The sequence below is a fragment of the Gekko japonicus genome, unplaced genomic scaffold (assembly GCF_001447785.1).
Source record: "Gekko japonicus isolate JY-2015 unplaced genomic scaffold, Gekko_japonicus_V1.1 scaffold292, whole genome shotgun sequence".
Taxonomy (NCBI): domain Eukaryota; kingdom Metazoa; phylum Chordata; class Lepidosauria; order Squamata; family Gekkonidae; genus Gekko; species Gekko japonicus.
The window spans coordinates 973,898-990,319 of record NW_015173131.1 but is presented as its reverse complement, the minus strand read 5'-3'; the positions used below and the strand labels follow the sequence as shown (position 1 = coordinate 990,319).

General features: G+C 43.5%; 1 protein-coding gene across 1 annotated transcript in view; it reads right to left on the bottom strand.

Moving 5' to 3' along the window:
- PRKAR2A (protein kinase, cAMP-dependent, regulatory subunit type II alpha) overlaps positions 1-16,017 on the bottom strand; it is a 142,868-nt gene extending 126,851 nt beyond the window's left edge. The window contains exon 1 of the mRNA XM_015422148.1: positions 15,537-16,017. Within this exon, the coding sequence (XP_015277634.1) occupies positions 15,537-15,795 (259 nt within the window). The 5' untranslated portion in view covers positions 15,796-16,017. The remainder of the gene's footprint in view (positions 1-15,536) is intronic.
- Positions 16,018-16,422: the final 405 nt, after the last annotated feature.

The following is a 16,422-nucleotide window of genomic DNA, read 5'->3' as shown; positions in this document are numbered from 1 at the left end:
AAACACTTGAGCAATATCTTCGTTGTTTTACTAACTACCAACAAACTGATTGGTGCGACTTGTTGCCTCTTGCTGAATATTGTTACAACAATACATTACATAGCTCTACTGGGATGTCCCCTTACAGAGCTGTCTTGGGCTATGATAGCCCCCCCTTTTTAAGGGTCGGGTGGTGGGATTGGATTTAAAACCTGGGGACCTTGTCTATGTGTCTACAAAGAACATCAAAATGCTACGCCCTAGTAAGAAATTGGGTTGGAAGTTTATTGGACCTTTCAGGGTCCGTAAGATAATTAACAATGTTGCTGTTGATGTTGAATTGCCTAAAAACCTACTCGCCCTAGTAAAAAACTGGGTTGGAAGTTTATTGGTCCTTTCAAGGTCCGTAAGATACTTAACAATGTTGCTGTTGATGTTGAATTGCCTAAAAACCTCCGTGCTTTGCATTCTGTTTTTCACATGAGTCTGTTGAAAAAAGATCCTGGCTCCTCTCCATGGCGGCCTTCGGTCACTCCCCCTCCTCCTATTATACTTGAAGGGGATGAACATTTTGAAATCGCTGATGTGCTTGATTCCAAACTTAAGCGTGGTAAGCTCTGGTATCTCATCGAATGGGTGGACTTCGGACCCCAGCACCGCGAATGGGTGGAAGAAGGTGATATTCGGGCCCCTTATCTGCTTCGTGAGTTCCACATGAAGTTCCCGGCCAAACCGGGAGGTCTCCCGCCCAAACCGGGAGTTCTCCCACCCAGCCCGGGAGACGGTGGTTAATGTGTATTTTTGAGGGGGCAGTATGTCAGCAAGCTGCCATGGTGTTCTGTGTTGCTGGTTCTTCTGTACAGTTGCTACCCCCCCCTTGCCTGTGTGCTATTATTTTACTCTGCTATAATGCCTAAGCCAAACAACTGGAGGACGTATTGGGGGAGTTCGCTTCATTGCCAGCTTGTTGCTTTTAGAGCCTGAGAACTGCACCTGTGTTATGTCTGGAGATAGCCTGGTTCTTAGGGAATGAGCGCGCAACCGTTTCCTTTCACCCGCCAGCGGGAAAGTGACCTTGGTTCTGTATCTGTTTCAAATCCCTTTATTATGCTTGCCCTAACCGTTTGTAGTCAGTTCTAACAAAGAACGTGTTTGAGTGTCTTTCCAATGCTTTGAAATAAATCTTGCTTTTCTTGAAAACGTGGATTTATTCTCGATGCTTGGGGATCCAACAGCCATAAACCCTTGGAACAGAACAGGTTAAAACAGTCCAAGCAATTTTATGTATTATGCACTATTTCAATGTCTTTAAAGTTAGCATATATTAACAAGACTCTGTTCTTCAGTATAAATAAAAATACTGACCTAGATCTGGAGACAGGCTTGTGGAAGATTTGCATATACAATGGGCCTTTTGTATACCTTCTGCCTGGAACCTTCACACCCTGCATCACTTTGCAAGTTGCTTCTTAAACACACCATGTATTGCTGATAAGTTCCCTGCTTAGCATTTATTTTAAATATTATTCTGCTCACTCAGCCAATCATGGATCCAGAGGCAGCTTAAGGTATGACTAGAGGAGATGACCTACCAATAAAACCATCACCGAATTAATCCAATCCACCAGTTAAATGCCTCAGGAAAACTAATATCAACAGAGTAAAAACACCATTCCGCATTCCAAACATCCTCTGAATCATCATCACACTCAATCTCAAATCTCATGAGGTTAGGAGTGATAGCAAAAACCACAATTATTAACATGCGAAAAGGATTCCAAGCAATCTGAACTGTGTCCAGAGGTCATTTCGGGGGGATCGTGGGGGATCGCAATTCCCCCCTGCTTCCGGCCGCCCCACTTCCGGCCCTCATTCAGCCAGGAGGAGGCAGGAGAAGAGGGAGGGTAAGTTGCTTCCTCCCTGCCTCTCCCCACCCCTGCCTGCCTCGGGCCAGGGAGGGCCTTCGCGGGGCTTCCTTGCACTCCCGCCGGCCTTGCAGATCCACCGCCGGGCCCCTCATGGGGCTCGGCAGTGGAGCTGCAAGGCCGGAGGCAGCGGCCGGGACCGTTGGGGGTGGGGTGTGTGGCCTTATGACACACTTCCGGTGATGTCATGGGGTGTGGCCTTATGACACACTTCCGGTGATGTCAGGGGGTGTGGCATATGCTAATGAGTTATGCTAATGAGTTCCCCTAGCTCTTTTTCTACGAAACGACCCCTGACTGTGTCTAATAGCTATTTCCATGCAAGAGTAACCAGTGATTTCCTCTAGGTAAAGATGAGCAAAAACTGTCAGCTTCAAAAATTCAGTTGTATGGCATACCTCCTTGCTTCCATGTGATATCACAATCACAATCTGTTTATAAATTGCTAAAGCAGTAGCTTTAACCTACTGGTCCCCAGCACAGCATAAGTGAAGGCAATGCTCAGGATGAGATCCTAGCACTCTCCCAAAGGAAAAGAAAGCTTGTTCTGCTTCTTGGAACAGGAGGCTAGTGGCTCATTTAACCCCACTGAACTGAGTAGAACAAATGTGTAAGGTATCCTTACTTATGCACTCCAGAGAAGCAGTTCTGCCCAGAAATTCAAGCTGTGGCTCTAGCAAACCAGATGGAATAAGCAGACTAATAAAGGCAGCTTAAACTCAAGAAATGCAACTCAAGCAAAGTTCTAATACCAGCAACACATTTAACCTCAGCCAGTGTTTCATAATGGGTGACTTAAAGTACAATCCTATGCAGAGTTACTCCAGTCTAAACCGATTGATTTCAATGAGCTTAAATTCTAGTAGCTCTGCAAAGAATTACACTGTAAGAATCTACAGAGATAACTCAAATAATCTGTTCATGTTATATCAAAAGAATAAAATGTTACCATAACATTGTATAACCACACTAAAATTAAGACATTTTAGAAGACCACCCCATGAGTTTACAAAACATCACATGATACAAATTTCAGAAAATGGGATCTATTTAGGAATGGAGGGATACGCTTCCACTTACAAAACACTAACATAAAATGTGTGCATACATGTGAATATGGATATTCATTCTATTGAGTTGGATCCAATGGAACATTTCCAACTACACAAGAGCTCTTCTGCAAGCAGATGCACACAGAACTCACCACAAGAAGCCCTTGCACTAAGACTGCTTTCCTGTATCCAGTTTTGCATTTCCACTAGTGCAAGAACTAGACCTCCCACCCCCAACAATGACCCTCTGATCAAATCATACTACACTTCCAAACTGGGCTGCTATGACTGCATCAAATGAACAGTGTTTTGCCTTTTGATTTTTTTGTGCACACCAACACTGATAACTCTTGCACAAATGGAATGACATTCAGAAGAGCTTCTCTTCCACTGCCACATGATGGGATTCAAGCCGTAGTTTTTATTTGTGGCCAGCTAAAGAACATGGCAGTAGTTTACAAAATGATGAACAACATGGAGATGGGTAATATTTTCTATCAGAATATTTGGTATTAAGAGAAAGTACTTTACAAAGAGGCATAATGGAATTCATAGCCACAAGATGTCACTAATTTTGCCAACTTTACAGGAAGGGCTTAGACAAATTTTTTACAATAAGTCTACCAGTGATAATCTGGATTGCTAAAAATGGAACTACGGTCAGAGGAAATATAGCTCTGACTGCCAGATGCTAAATACAAATCACAGGAGCCTGCTATCTTTGTCATGTCCTGCTTGTTGTGAGCACCTGGCTGGCTACTCCTGAACATACAATGCTTAGTTCGACCTTACAAGACAACTTCTCAATACCCCTTTGAAGAGAATATTAGGACCCACCTAAGATGTAGATACCCCATGCCACTTGAAGACACTTAGCATCAACATATCAGACTACAAGACTGCCAAACTGCTGGCCCACGGAGTGGATCTGCTAACATATTCTGAAGAAATCGTAATTTACCTGTGCAGATAATGCTTATTATGCTCTTCTCCTGCCCCTGAGATGCTGTTAACAGCTGCTCTGACTCCCACGCAGACAATGTAAGACTTAGTCAACTGGTATCAAGCAGGTGACTTTTTACATTTTCCCAGCTAACACCAATTACTTCTTGGTGATTAAGCCACTCTGTATTTTAGCAAGACAGCATATTACCTTGCATAAAGCATTGAGGCCAGTTGTTCCAAAGAAGATTAGCAGTTAGGGCAAAATGCAGACATGCAAAAACAGCTTGGTACATTGCATGCCCGAGGAATCCTTTATACTCCAAGATCTGATTAATGCTGTTACTAAGTCTGGGCCAACAAAATGTCACGAAAGTGAGTTCACAAGATAGACTTCTTTTTCAAGCTGCACATTATACATAGTCAACTTTAAACCCCAATTTTATACAGATCCACATTCATATTCATCTTAACCTATGGCTGTTACCAGAAGATCAATGTGCAACTTCCAGCTACAACAGCCCCATGGTAAAGCAGTCTTGAGAATCCAGAAAATATCAGAAGAGGGGGAAAGAGGATATACCAACCAAGAAAAGAGGCCCTCATAATTCACTGTCCACTTGACACGATGCAAAAATTATAAACGCCACTAAATACAGCCCAAAATGTCCCTAAAAGAGTTTTGTGACACAGGAAAGGCTGAAGTTTATGATATAAGCTTCTGTGATCCAACTTTTTCAGACATATGACAAAGTCTCTGAGAACACAAATGGTACTATCCCAGAAGCCTGTATCAAGCTGTGTCACAACTTTTATCTACATGCTTAACTCTAAAAGATATGCCGGGCTGTTAAGACAGGGTTCAAAGGAAGGCTACGTTTTACCCATTTCAGCATGAACCTTGATCAATAAGCCAAGGTACAACACAGGGTGTAGATATACAAGCATTACATTTGAACCCAGACTTTCACTCAGTCCTGTTTCCGTACAAAGACAAGTCAGTCTCTTTTCCTTTAGTACCATCTAGCATTCTAGTTACCATTTTTTTACATTACAAAATACAGAAAATTCCTTAGAATAAATCCTCAGTGGTTCTGCCCTGACAACCCTTAACTTTGGTTTCACTGTCCACGGCTTGATACTCTTCACTTTGGAAAAAACTATATGAAATCGTGAAACAAAGAAAAAATATTAAAATGTCTATATACAATAATAAGAGCTTGCCGGTCAGGCAGACAGGAAGCAAAAGTCATCAATGTTAACTTACGAGGCTGCTTAAAATGGCCTGCTGATTTCATATTCAAAACTCAAAGTAGAAGACAGAACAAAAATAAATCACTAGTCAGAAGGAAAGAATACCAGGATCAACCTGGTACCAAGAAGCACCAAGGAAAGAAAACTAATGAAGAGTTGAACACATGGGGAGACCTGAGATTATCCACATAAAATTCTGAATTTGTACTAAGTCATATTATCATCTCAAGAAGCATGTCTATATTTATCTATATTAAATAGATAATAGTCTCTAGATTTCATTTGCCTCAGGCAATATTAATGAAATTAAGGCCGCTTTGCTAAACCCCCAGTTTCAACCAAATCCTTCTCAAGTAACACACGGGGTATTTCAGTTTAGCAAAAACCAGTTTGGTTCTTGCTCCTGGGAGAGATTACACATTACAACATACTGTCTCAGGATGTCACAAAATAAGATAATGAGGAAATTGAGAAAGGTACTATAAACATAAAGAATGGAGGGGGGGGGGGATAAGACATAGCATGGACTCTAATAATTCCCACAGAAGAACATTTAAAGGCTGCTTGCTTTTGTTCATGTTAATGCAGCCTTAGGGGAGGGCTTCAGTTATGGCTTTTGAGAGTCTGGAATATATCATGATATGTCTAGTATTAAAGTTGTAAATTTTGAAAACTTCAAAGCAAGTAACTTGTTGGCACAGCCAATTATTTTGATTGCAACCAAATTTACCACATGCATGACAGCTATGAATATTTGAAAATGTATTTGCTATTAAACAAAATGAGCTAAATGTATTAGGAAAGGTTGTATATGAAGTACTGAAAACATAAAACAGAACAGAAAATTCCATTTTTGAAAGACATGGTCATGAAATTACTAATTCACTCGATGTGTCCTATACTTGAACAATATTTGGTAAGTCAACTGGACACCCTTAGATAATTCTGAAATAACCCATCAAAGGCAGTAATATCTCACAGCTCAGGACACCACATCACAATTCTCCTTTTTATCTTTTATTAACCCTTTTAAATATACATTTTAATCACAAAGAACTCTATGATGGTCATTCGCTTAGGGTGGTGGTTCTCAAACTGTGGGTCAGGAGGAGCCAAAAGTGGATCACAACCCTCTAGAAGACAGGTTGCAAGGCCAAAAGGGAGAGGAAAGGTGAGCTCAGAGGTTCAATGGTAAATTTGAGTTTGCCCTGCAGAATCTGCAAAATAGCTATGAAATACAGCCTGTTTCTCAGTAATGCTATATTTATAAATTGAAAAATGAAATATAAATTTGTACTCTACTAACTGATGAGATTCCTGTGTTTTATATCGAGGACGAAGAAAGTAGCATGCAGCAGCAACTAGGTCCCAAAAAGCTTACTCCCAGGAAAAGTGCTCTTAGAGTGCTCTATAAACTTGGAACTGGATTCTACTTTACACCATTTGAAAATGACTTGATTTAAAGCCAACTGAGAATGGAAACCTACCTGCAATTTTACCCGAATGAAGGTTAATTATGGGCTGGACCTTAGGGCTCTTTTTGTAGCAGGTATTCCTTTGCATATTAGGCCACACACCCCTAATGTAGCCAATCCTTCAAGAGCTCACAGAGCTCTTCTTACAGGAGCTACTGTAAGCTCTTGGAGGATTGGCTACATTAGGGGTGTGTCGCTTAATATGCAAATGAGTACCTGATCCTACCAATGTTCCACTGAAGCAGCAGATTGTTGCACACCTCCCCTCCCCCAGCCTCTTTTGACATTCCCCAAAATATACTGTAAATGAAGGAAGCTGTGTGGACATTAAGCCACTGAAGAAAAGGGGGTTGCAGTGAGAAGTGGAGATGGGCAAGACTGTCCCCTCCCTCTTGCACCTGCAGAAAACTAAATGGATCCAATCCACAATCACAGTTCTTTCTGTATCACTGAAGGTTTAAACACAGGACGAGGTATAATACAATACAATACAAACAGAAGACTAACATACCCTCCGAAATCTATTTGTTTTCTAATCACGGATGCATACCACTCTTCTTCAAAGAAACTTAAAGCAGGATGCAGTAGGATTTCCCCATTTTAAAACATTAACCCTGTGCGCTGGAGTATGCAGAAACATTATGACTACCCAAAGGTCACCCAATAACTTTCATGGCTCATAGAGAACTTGAACTAGGATCTTTTTGGTCTAAGGCAATGTTCAAGCCATTACACGGCACTAGCTTTAGAGAGCTAATATAATAACAGCATTCGGGGCCTGGTGCTCAGCCCCTTGGCCTTTAGGATCCCACAAGGCTCCAACTTGTCCCCTATACTCTAACATCTGTATGAAACTGCTGGGTGAGATTTGGGGCTGGGCTGTCACCAATGTAAGGGTGACACTCAGCCCTATCTCATGCTTCCAGCTGATCCCAGTGAAGCTGTAGAAACCCTGGAGGCAGTTTTGGGAGTGGATGCAGACTAATAGACTGAAGCTCAGTCCCAACAAGACTGAAGTGCTACAGGTGAGCAGAAGGTCTGACACAGGATTTAAGGTGTCACCTGTTCTGGATGGGGTTGCACGCCCCTTGAAGGAACAAGCTGGTAGTCTGGGGGTGCTCTTGGACCCAAGTCTACTGCTTGATGAGCAGGTTTTAATGATTTTTGTTTGTTAGTTTTGATCTCTTTGTTATTTTTCCAACACTTTATTAAATACAAAGAAATAGCATTACAAACAATCGACTATAGTCGAATAAACCAAAAGTCACATTTTTAAGATGGGATTTTATCATGTATATCTATAATAGGGTAACAGAAAGGCAGGGTAACAAGTTTTGTAAAATAAAAATAATCAAGTAGGAATTGAGGTAAAAACATAATATCAACCCTCAATCCAGGCTTGCTAATTTTGGGGGGGGGGGGGGAGAAAAACCAAGTCAGATATAGGCAGGCTTGTACAAGAGACACACACAAACCAATGGCATGGACTGACCGGGAACACCTAATCTTATATCAGATGAGCAATTTATAGGGACATCTAATACATCATCCAAGCAGTATGAGATCAAAAGATACTGGATTAACTTGTCAAATTCAGGAATTTAACTCTGGGAATCACAAAACATGTCCTTGATTCCTCCAGGATTCACAATGTAGACAACAGGTAATCTTGGTGTTTGCATTAAAGCACACATTTAGCATAATGAAATCATAGCATCCTTGTTGACAGTATGAATCATGCACAGTGTGAAATTTTAAATAATCTTTAGTAAATCCCCCGTATACAATACTAAATCCCAGGATGAAGTCAGCAGAGGTTACTTGTTCTACATCTTCAGAGGGAATGCCAGAAAGGTAAAAACTAAATTTCTGCTTCCTCATGGCTCTCTGAAGTTTTGCAGACATAACTTTTTACTCTAAATACCTCCACTGCTACCTCCATTTCACCCAGCTGCTGTAGGATATCTGATATGTTGGGCTGAGGGGAAGTCAGAGACAGCCAAATATGAGGCCGGCTGGCTATTTATACAGGAAGTTAGAGCTCTGAATTTCAAGTGCAGTTTTAAATTTCGGTATATTGAAGCGCCCCGTAAGAAGAACACTTCCTATGCTAAAGGACAGGAGGCAAATGTTCAGCAATACTTAGAGCAGTTTATCCCACGAGAATGCGCTTCTCTCTCAAGAACAATTATAAAATATGCAAGCTATTCTCATGACACTGCCAAAGGGGAAAAAATATATACAGCCTTAATGGCACCTTTGCCACAAAGTTATAATTAAACATTCAGAAGTTTTTGTTATACGGGTTGTAGGGTGCGGTTTAAAATGTTTTCACTAAGCACAGAAACCCATGGCAGAAGAACCATGTCTTAATGTTTCCACTCATCTTTTCCCAGTGTAGACCAAGTTTCCAGAGCAGCAGCACAACACATGCTCATTTCAGAAGCAAGCACTTGGAATTGATTTCTTGCGCACTAGAATGCTCAGGAAACCAATTCAAGGCATCAGCTGCACACATCCAATTATGGTTGCTTTAAAAACAGTCAAGTGCCCAAACACGGCTGGGCTGTGTCGTGATAAGCTGAGCAGCAATATGACAGGCAGCAATTAATCCTGCCTATGAAACACTTGGCTTTAATATTTTACTTTAATGGATGATAGCAAACTGATCACTGAGGACAGGATAAGCCATTTTGCTAATCCTAAAAACTATGTACCCACTGTTCTTCGGAGAAGATATATGTTTATTTATTGCATTTATGATGCACCTTTCTACTAAAGTCATGCCCGAGGCAATGCACAATGAAAACAGGCTAAGAGGTATACTCAGAATACTACAACTTCATATTTTATAGGATGAGTAACCAGAACTATGCTGTGCTTGGATTAATATGACACTCATGGAAGGAAGGGGAGCTGCGGTGGCTCAGGTGGTTAAGACGCTGAACTGCAGGCTGTGGAAGGTCGGTAGTTCAGCAGTTCGAGACCCGAGTGTGCCGCATGATGGAGTGAGCTCCCGTCTCTCTAGTTCCAGCTCCTGCCAACCTAGCAGTTCGAAAGCAAGAAATTGCAAGTAGATAAATAGGTACCACTTCAGTGGGAAGGTAACAGCGTTCTGTGTGCCTTCGTGTTTAGTCATGCCGGCCACATGGCCACAGAAATGTCTTCGGACAGCACTAGCTCTTTGGCTTTGAAACAGAGATGAGCACCGCAACCCTAGAGTCGGATTTGACTGGCTTTCGAGCAAGGGAACCTTTACCTTTTACATGGAAGGAAAAAGCAAGCAGAAGGCAGTGATGCTTTTTTCCCCCCAGTAGTAACAAATGCTCACTTTGAAACTGGTTCTTCAATAAGTATGTCTAGTATATTTAAGCCATAATATAGTAAAGATCCCAATATCAATCCTAAATCATCTCAAAATTTTATCTCTGTGTACTCTTTATGTTCACTGCCTGTATTGAGCTGCATAACTTGCTCTTGTAAAATCTGTTATGTTTTCCTCTTTAAAAGTTCTATACGGGAACAGGAAAGGCTGTAAGAAGCATAGACGTGCCGTGAAAATGTTGGCAGACAAGACTTCTAAGACAACACCATGATAAAAAGACTCCCTCCTTCTTCTGCATTCTATTAGTATTGTCAAAACATACCAAGCAGTCAAATACTACAAGAAGAACAGAATTTCTTAAAATTAATTGTGAGCAAAGAATTTGTTTCCTTGGCATGGCGAACCAAAGAACATCAAGATGATCTCAACCTGCATCACAGGCAATTTGGGTAGCCTTCTTCTACCTGATGAATTCCATAGTTCATAATTGCAAATTGCAACAGCCTCTGGATTAAACTTCCAAAACCTATGCTGTGGAGTCAAACCCTTGTATGCATTGCCAATGCACCACATCACACAATGGCAATATTTCCCCCCTGTTCTCTGTACTATTTTAGATTTCACCTTCAATAATCTGGGTGTTCATGTTTAGAAGAAAAAGAGAAGAAGAGATTGGATTTATACTGCAGCCTTCACTACCTGAAGGAGTCTCAGAGCGGTTTACAATCCCTTTCCCTTCCCCTTCCCACAACAGACACCCTGTGAGGTAGGTGGGGCTGAGAGAGCTCTCTCGAGAACTGCCCTTGAGAGAACAGCTGTGAAAGAACTTATAACTGACCCAAGGTTACACCAGCAGCTGCATGTGAAGGAGTGGGGAATCAAACCCGGTTCTACAGATTAGAGTCCGCACTCTTAACCACTACACTAAACTGGCTCTCCAGTTTGTCACTTATCCTGCAAGATTCTAGCCTGACCCACCAGTACTCCAAACTTCAGGCATGGGAGTGTTCCCTCTAAGCGTAGTTAGTGTGAGTTAGAGTTAGCTCACACATTTTTGTCTTAGCTCAGGAAGGATGGCTCCAGAGCAAACTGATTTATGCAGTAGCCAAATGGCTCGCTCACAACTTTAATGCCAGTAGCTCACAAAGTAGAATTTTTGCTCACAAGGCTCCACAGTTTAGCGGGAGCACTGGAGAGAACAGTACCGCTAAATGTAACATCTATTGCTCAATAAGAACACTAGTGGTGAATCCTTTTGCAAAGGAACAGTAACTTGGAGTTGTTTCACAGTGATAACCCCACAAAAGACAGATTCAGGTGGGTAGCTGTGTTGGTCTGAAGCAGCAGAGCCACTGGACTCAAACTTTGTTCTTTTACCCCACAGAATCAGCCTTTGTATGAAACACAAAATAGCAATAATCCAAGTTCAAAAGTGGAGAATCCTGTCTTGAAGGAATGAGTTACTGAAGGGGCAGAATGAAAGAGTAAATTTCACACCACACTAGAAGTCTCTAAAAAGTAATGAAAGTGATCAATTTGGTCACTCGCATTATTGCTCAGAAAGCTGTAGGAGGTGTGAAGTTTACACTTTCATTTTGCTCCTACAATAATGCATTCCTTCCAGACAGCATTCACCACTTTTGTTCTTGCAGTATTAAATTTCATTTCAATGTACGCACCGCAAGCAAGCAAGTCAAAATTAATCTCTGCTTATTTCAGTGCTCGTTTCCCATCAATACATTCTAGATTAATGACCTATATCTAATACATGTCTATTCAAAACTACCTGTATCTAAAAGACCTATATTCAAAAGGTGTACAGAAATCTGCAGGTTGGTCAACCAGCACATGAATCACTGACTAGTGAAAACTGCTAACAAATAAATGGAGTCATAAACATAAACTACCATGGTCACTACATTTAAGCATGGGGGGGAGAATACCATTTTTGCTTTGAAAATTCAAATCAGGCAGCAACAATGCCATTTTAGCAGTTACTTTCAGTCTGCAGCTCAGCATCTTAACCTCTGAGCCACCACAGATTATACTAAATACATATCCACACAATATCAAGGAACCTATTCTTATTTATTATTGCCTATCACTAGGAGTGTATTATGAAGCCAGTCAGAAAGTTGTTGTTTTTTTACTAGGTGCCTGAATATTTGCTGTCTTTTTACGGCTACAACTGGACCAGACAGCTACAAAAGTTACATTTCTTTTCTCTATACTTGAAAAGGAACAAACTTGCTGCATCTCCATTCTCAATGACTGAAGCAGCTAATAAATACCAGAGAATGTTGCTTTTCAATTCCTCTACCATCATCTTTATCTAAAAGGGCTACAGAAGGGATGTGGGAAGTGAAAGCACAACCTGGACTTCCTGAAGAAATGCAAATGTATCATCTGAGAGCAGCCATCTCAGCACTCATCTTGTGCTTCCTTCTTGAGTGGTAGGGCAGCTCCTAACGACAATTCTTTACAGAGATTCTTTAACCTGCATTCAGTTTAATCCTACATAACCTCCCTGTTTCTCCCTCTCAATTTAATTCACTCTCAATTAAAAAACGAACAAACAGCAACACTAAGGGGGGGGGGATCCCACCCGGGGATCCCACCCTGTTTCAAGCCTCCAATATCAGAAGTGGTTGTGCATTTCCACCATCACTGCAGATTCTGGTAACACCTAATCAATTTCTCTATAACTTAACTCAGAATTTGCCTAAGAACCCTACCATCCCACTCATGTCCATACTTCTGTTCATCTTATGCATATACTCCTTGATATCATACAACACAACAGCTCTTGTTCACTAGTGCGTCCTCCTTGGATAAACACATGGAGCAGAGGTCCATCAGTGGCTATCAGCCACAAGGTATAGATAGGAACTCTCAGTCTGGGGCAAGTGCTGAACAATATTTTTGGAGCTGGGGGGGGGCAACAGTGGAGGGGCTTCTAGTGTCCTGGCCCCACTGCTGGACCACCTGATGGCACCTGGTATTTTTGGCCACTGTGTGACAGAGTGTTGGACTGGATGGGCCATTGGCCTGATCCAACACTGGCTTCTCTTATGTTCTCTTATTTTTCACTGTGGAACTAAACACATATGTAACCTTGGCATTTGACACATCAGAATTACACTTCCCCTGAAAAGTGCCGCTTTCCTGCCAATTTTTCATGACCTGAAATGAAAGAATACATCAACTGGCCATGCACACACACATCAGCTATGGGGAAAAGATATGAGATCCAGTGTAGTTTTCTGGTTATAGGGTGTCAGACTAGGATCTGGGGGTCCAAATCCCCAAATCCTCTAGATGACTCCGGGTCAGTTTCTTTCTCTCAGCCTAGCCTACCACACATGGTTGTTATGAGGATAAAGTGGAAAGAGGAAGCACCATATACACCACCCTGAGGTCACCGGAGGAAGGGCAGGGTTAAAAAAAAATGTGATGCACAGACAGAAAAGAGTGAAGCCTTGGAATGCCTTTTATCACAAGTACTTCGAAACTGAATGAATGGCCTTAATCCCAAGGATATAAGGCTCAAAAAACTCCCTGGAGAGTAACCTCTCCCTGTAAGGGCTCAAACACAGTCCTTCTATAACATATACTATATTAAATTTTCTTAAAGGTACAACATTTCGGATAGACAGAAAAATGTCTCACAAGTATTATAAACACACACAACCAACAAACTATAATTTTTTGTATGTACAGTTTACATACCTGAGGGACCGCCTTTCCCCATATAGGCCCCAAAGAGCACTTCGGTCGGGGTCACAGCCCAAAAGGGGCCAGGCTAGCTACCACAAGGGCCAGGTCCTTTTCGGTGGCGGCCCCTATCTGGTGGAATGAGCTCCCAGAGGAGATCAGGGCTCTGCGGGACCTTTTACAGTTCCGCAGAGCCTGTAAGACGGAGCTCTTCCGCCAGGCTTTTGAATAGAGGCCGCCGCCGCCACTACCACCACCGCATGTATGCGGAAGCAGGACTGTCAGGGTAGGCCTATGAGAAATTGGAACAACACGGCTTAGGCCGTCCCTCTCCCTTCTGATTTCAATCTCGGACCTCTTCCTGTCATGTAATGGAGAAAGTGTAATTTTAGTCCTCCATGTATCTTGTGAGTTGTAATTTATGCTGTTTTTAATGTATTTGGTTTTATAGCACTTGTGCCTTGTAAGCCGCCCTGAGCCTGCGTGCGGGGAGGGCGGGGTAGAAATGGAATTAAATAAATAAATAAGAAAAGGGGTCAGGGAAGAGCTCTACTGTTGTCCCTTTCCTAGAAAACATACAGCACCCTTCCACTGCATATTCAGAGGGTGGCCAGGCTGCTAAAATGGGGGTTGTTCCAACAGCTTCAGTACATCACTACTGTGCCTCAACATGGGGGGGGCAGGGAGAGAGCCTCTAATTTCCAAAGTTAGGGTGTGCTCCAGCAGTTCCATCTCCCTGTATATTTAGAAAGGAATCACTACCCGTTTGCTCCGGGAGCTAGGGATTAGGTCTGTGCTCACACCTTCTTCCACAAATACACCTAAAAGATTCCAATTACACCCCCACAAATGCCAGAGACTAGGTGAAGCCCCCACCATTACAAAATACACCCTAGAAACAAAGAAAGACATCCCCTTCAAGCCTACCCTCAACAAAAGAACAGGGGAATCTGATGGAAAGTTTTCTTCCATTTCAGCTAAATTCCTACCCATCCCCAAGAACATATGTTCAGAAGCTGCCACTCCTTCCTTCTGTATGTAATCAAGATCCTACAAAAGCATGGATTAGAACCCAGTCCACATACAGGCTTTGTAGTTCACATGTACCTCACCCAAGCAATGGCACTAAGAACCAGCTAGGGTACGACCACACAGACTGCACCACAACTGGCATTTCATTCACAATTGTTCAAATGAGAGTGCATGAGGGAAACCCCGCAAAAGCTACTATCAAGGGACTGGGGAGAAGGGGAGATTGCTTCTCCCCATGGCTGAAACGAGAATCACAAGCCTTTGAATGGGGGAGGAGAGAAAAGCCAGACGCAGAAAGACAGCCCATCCGCTGGATAAGCCTGTGGGCAGAGAAAGAAGCGAGCAGATCCATTCTCTTTCTTGTCACATACACAAGCTCACACTCCCCTACTCCATGTCCACAAGAACCTCACACGCCTACACACACCCATGCAGTGGGGTTATAAATCCCATTGAGCCTACAGCATGTCCTGAAATAATTAATAAAGCATTAAACCCAATCCCCCCCCTTTAACTACAGGGTGGGGTAAAGTACAATTAATCCATGTTAAGTGACAATTTACTTCGTTTATATCCTGCCTTTCTAAGACACCCTTTAAATACTCCCCTGACTACATTAGTCGATTGAGAGGAAATTATTTTCTACCTACTGTTGTACTAGCAACAATTTTAAAAACTATTAACACCAAAAAGAAGAATCCTCATTAAACTGTTCTGCGACCCTAAATACCCCCTGCTCCAAAGGAGGACATAGGGAGCCCCCCCGGGGGGGGAATACTTCCAAGACATATCAGGCCAGAGGGGGCAGGCGACGACAGGCACCCTCCCCACCACTCACGCTCAAAGTCGGAATCGGACTCCTCGTCGACGTCTTGCCTCCGCTCGTCCTCGCCGTTGGACTCCGTCTGCATGGGCTCCCCGTCGAAGACGACCCCTTTGCCCCTGGCCACCTCCCGCAGCTCCTGGTCCCGGGCATCTCTCAAGCGACTGAAGTACTCTGCGGCGAAGTTCAGCAAATCCGGCGGCCGGTGCCGCAACACCTCCACCGTGTAGCCCTGCAGCAGCTCCGTCAGACCCGGCGGGATCTCGATGCTCATCTTGCCGCCTCGGACGCGGCACCCCTCCCCCGGCTAGGCAGGATCCGTCCACCGAGCGAGCGCGAGGACGGGCCCGGTTGCTGCTGCGGCGGGGGCCTCCCTCGGCGCCTCCCCCCTGCAAGCCCCGCTGACGCCCAGGAGAGCTGCGCGCGCTGACAGGGCTACCGCCGCTCTCTCTGACACGCGAGAAAGAGAATGGAACGGAGAGTTAGAAGAGGGGAGGGGCCGCGACGGAAGCCCAGGCTCATCTGCGCACGCCCAGCAGGAAGCGGCGGCGGCCGCCGCTCGAGGAAAGGGGCAGAAAGGGGGCGGGGTACCCGAGAGGCGTGAAGAGGGGAGTGGGCGGGACACCTGCGTCACAATGAAGAACAAGAGGCGCTCGAGCGATAGGAAGAAATTAGGCAGCGACCGGGGGTACTGCGCGTGCGCAGAAAAGGGCTTTTAAAAAACCGAGTCCCTATGAGGGCTGGGCCAACTGTCGTTTGGCGCGTGGAAAGGCGATAGTGGGGGGCGGGGAAAATGGGAGCCAGTTGATTCGTGGTTAAAACCGCTTTTAATTGCCCTTTCGAGCGCCGCTTCAGTCTGAGCTGCGGAGACCTTGGAAGTTTCCCGCCCATTTAGATTCAA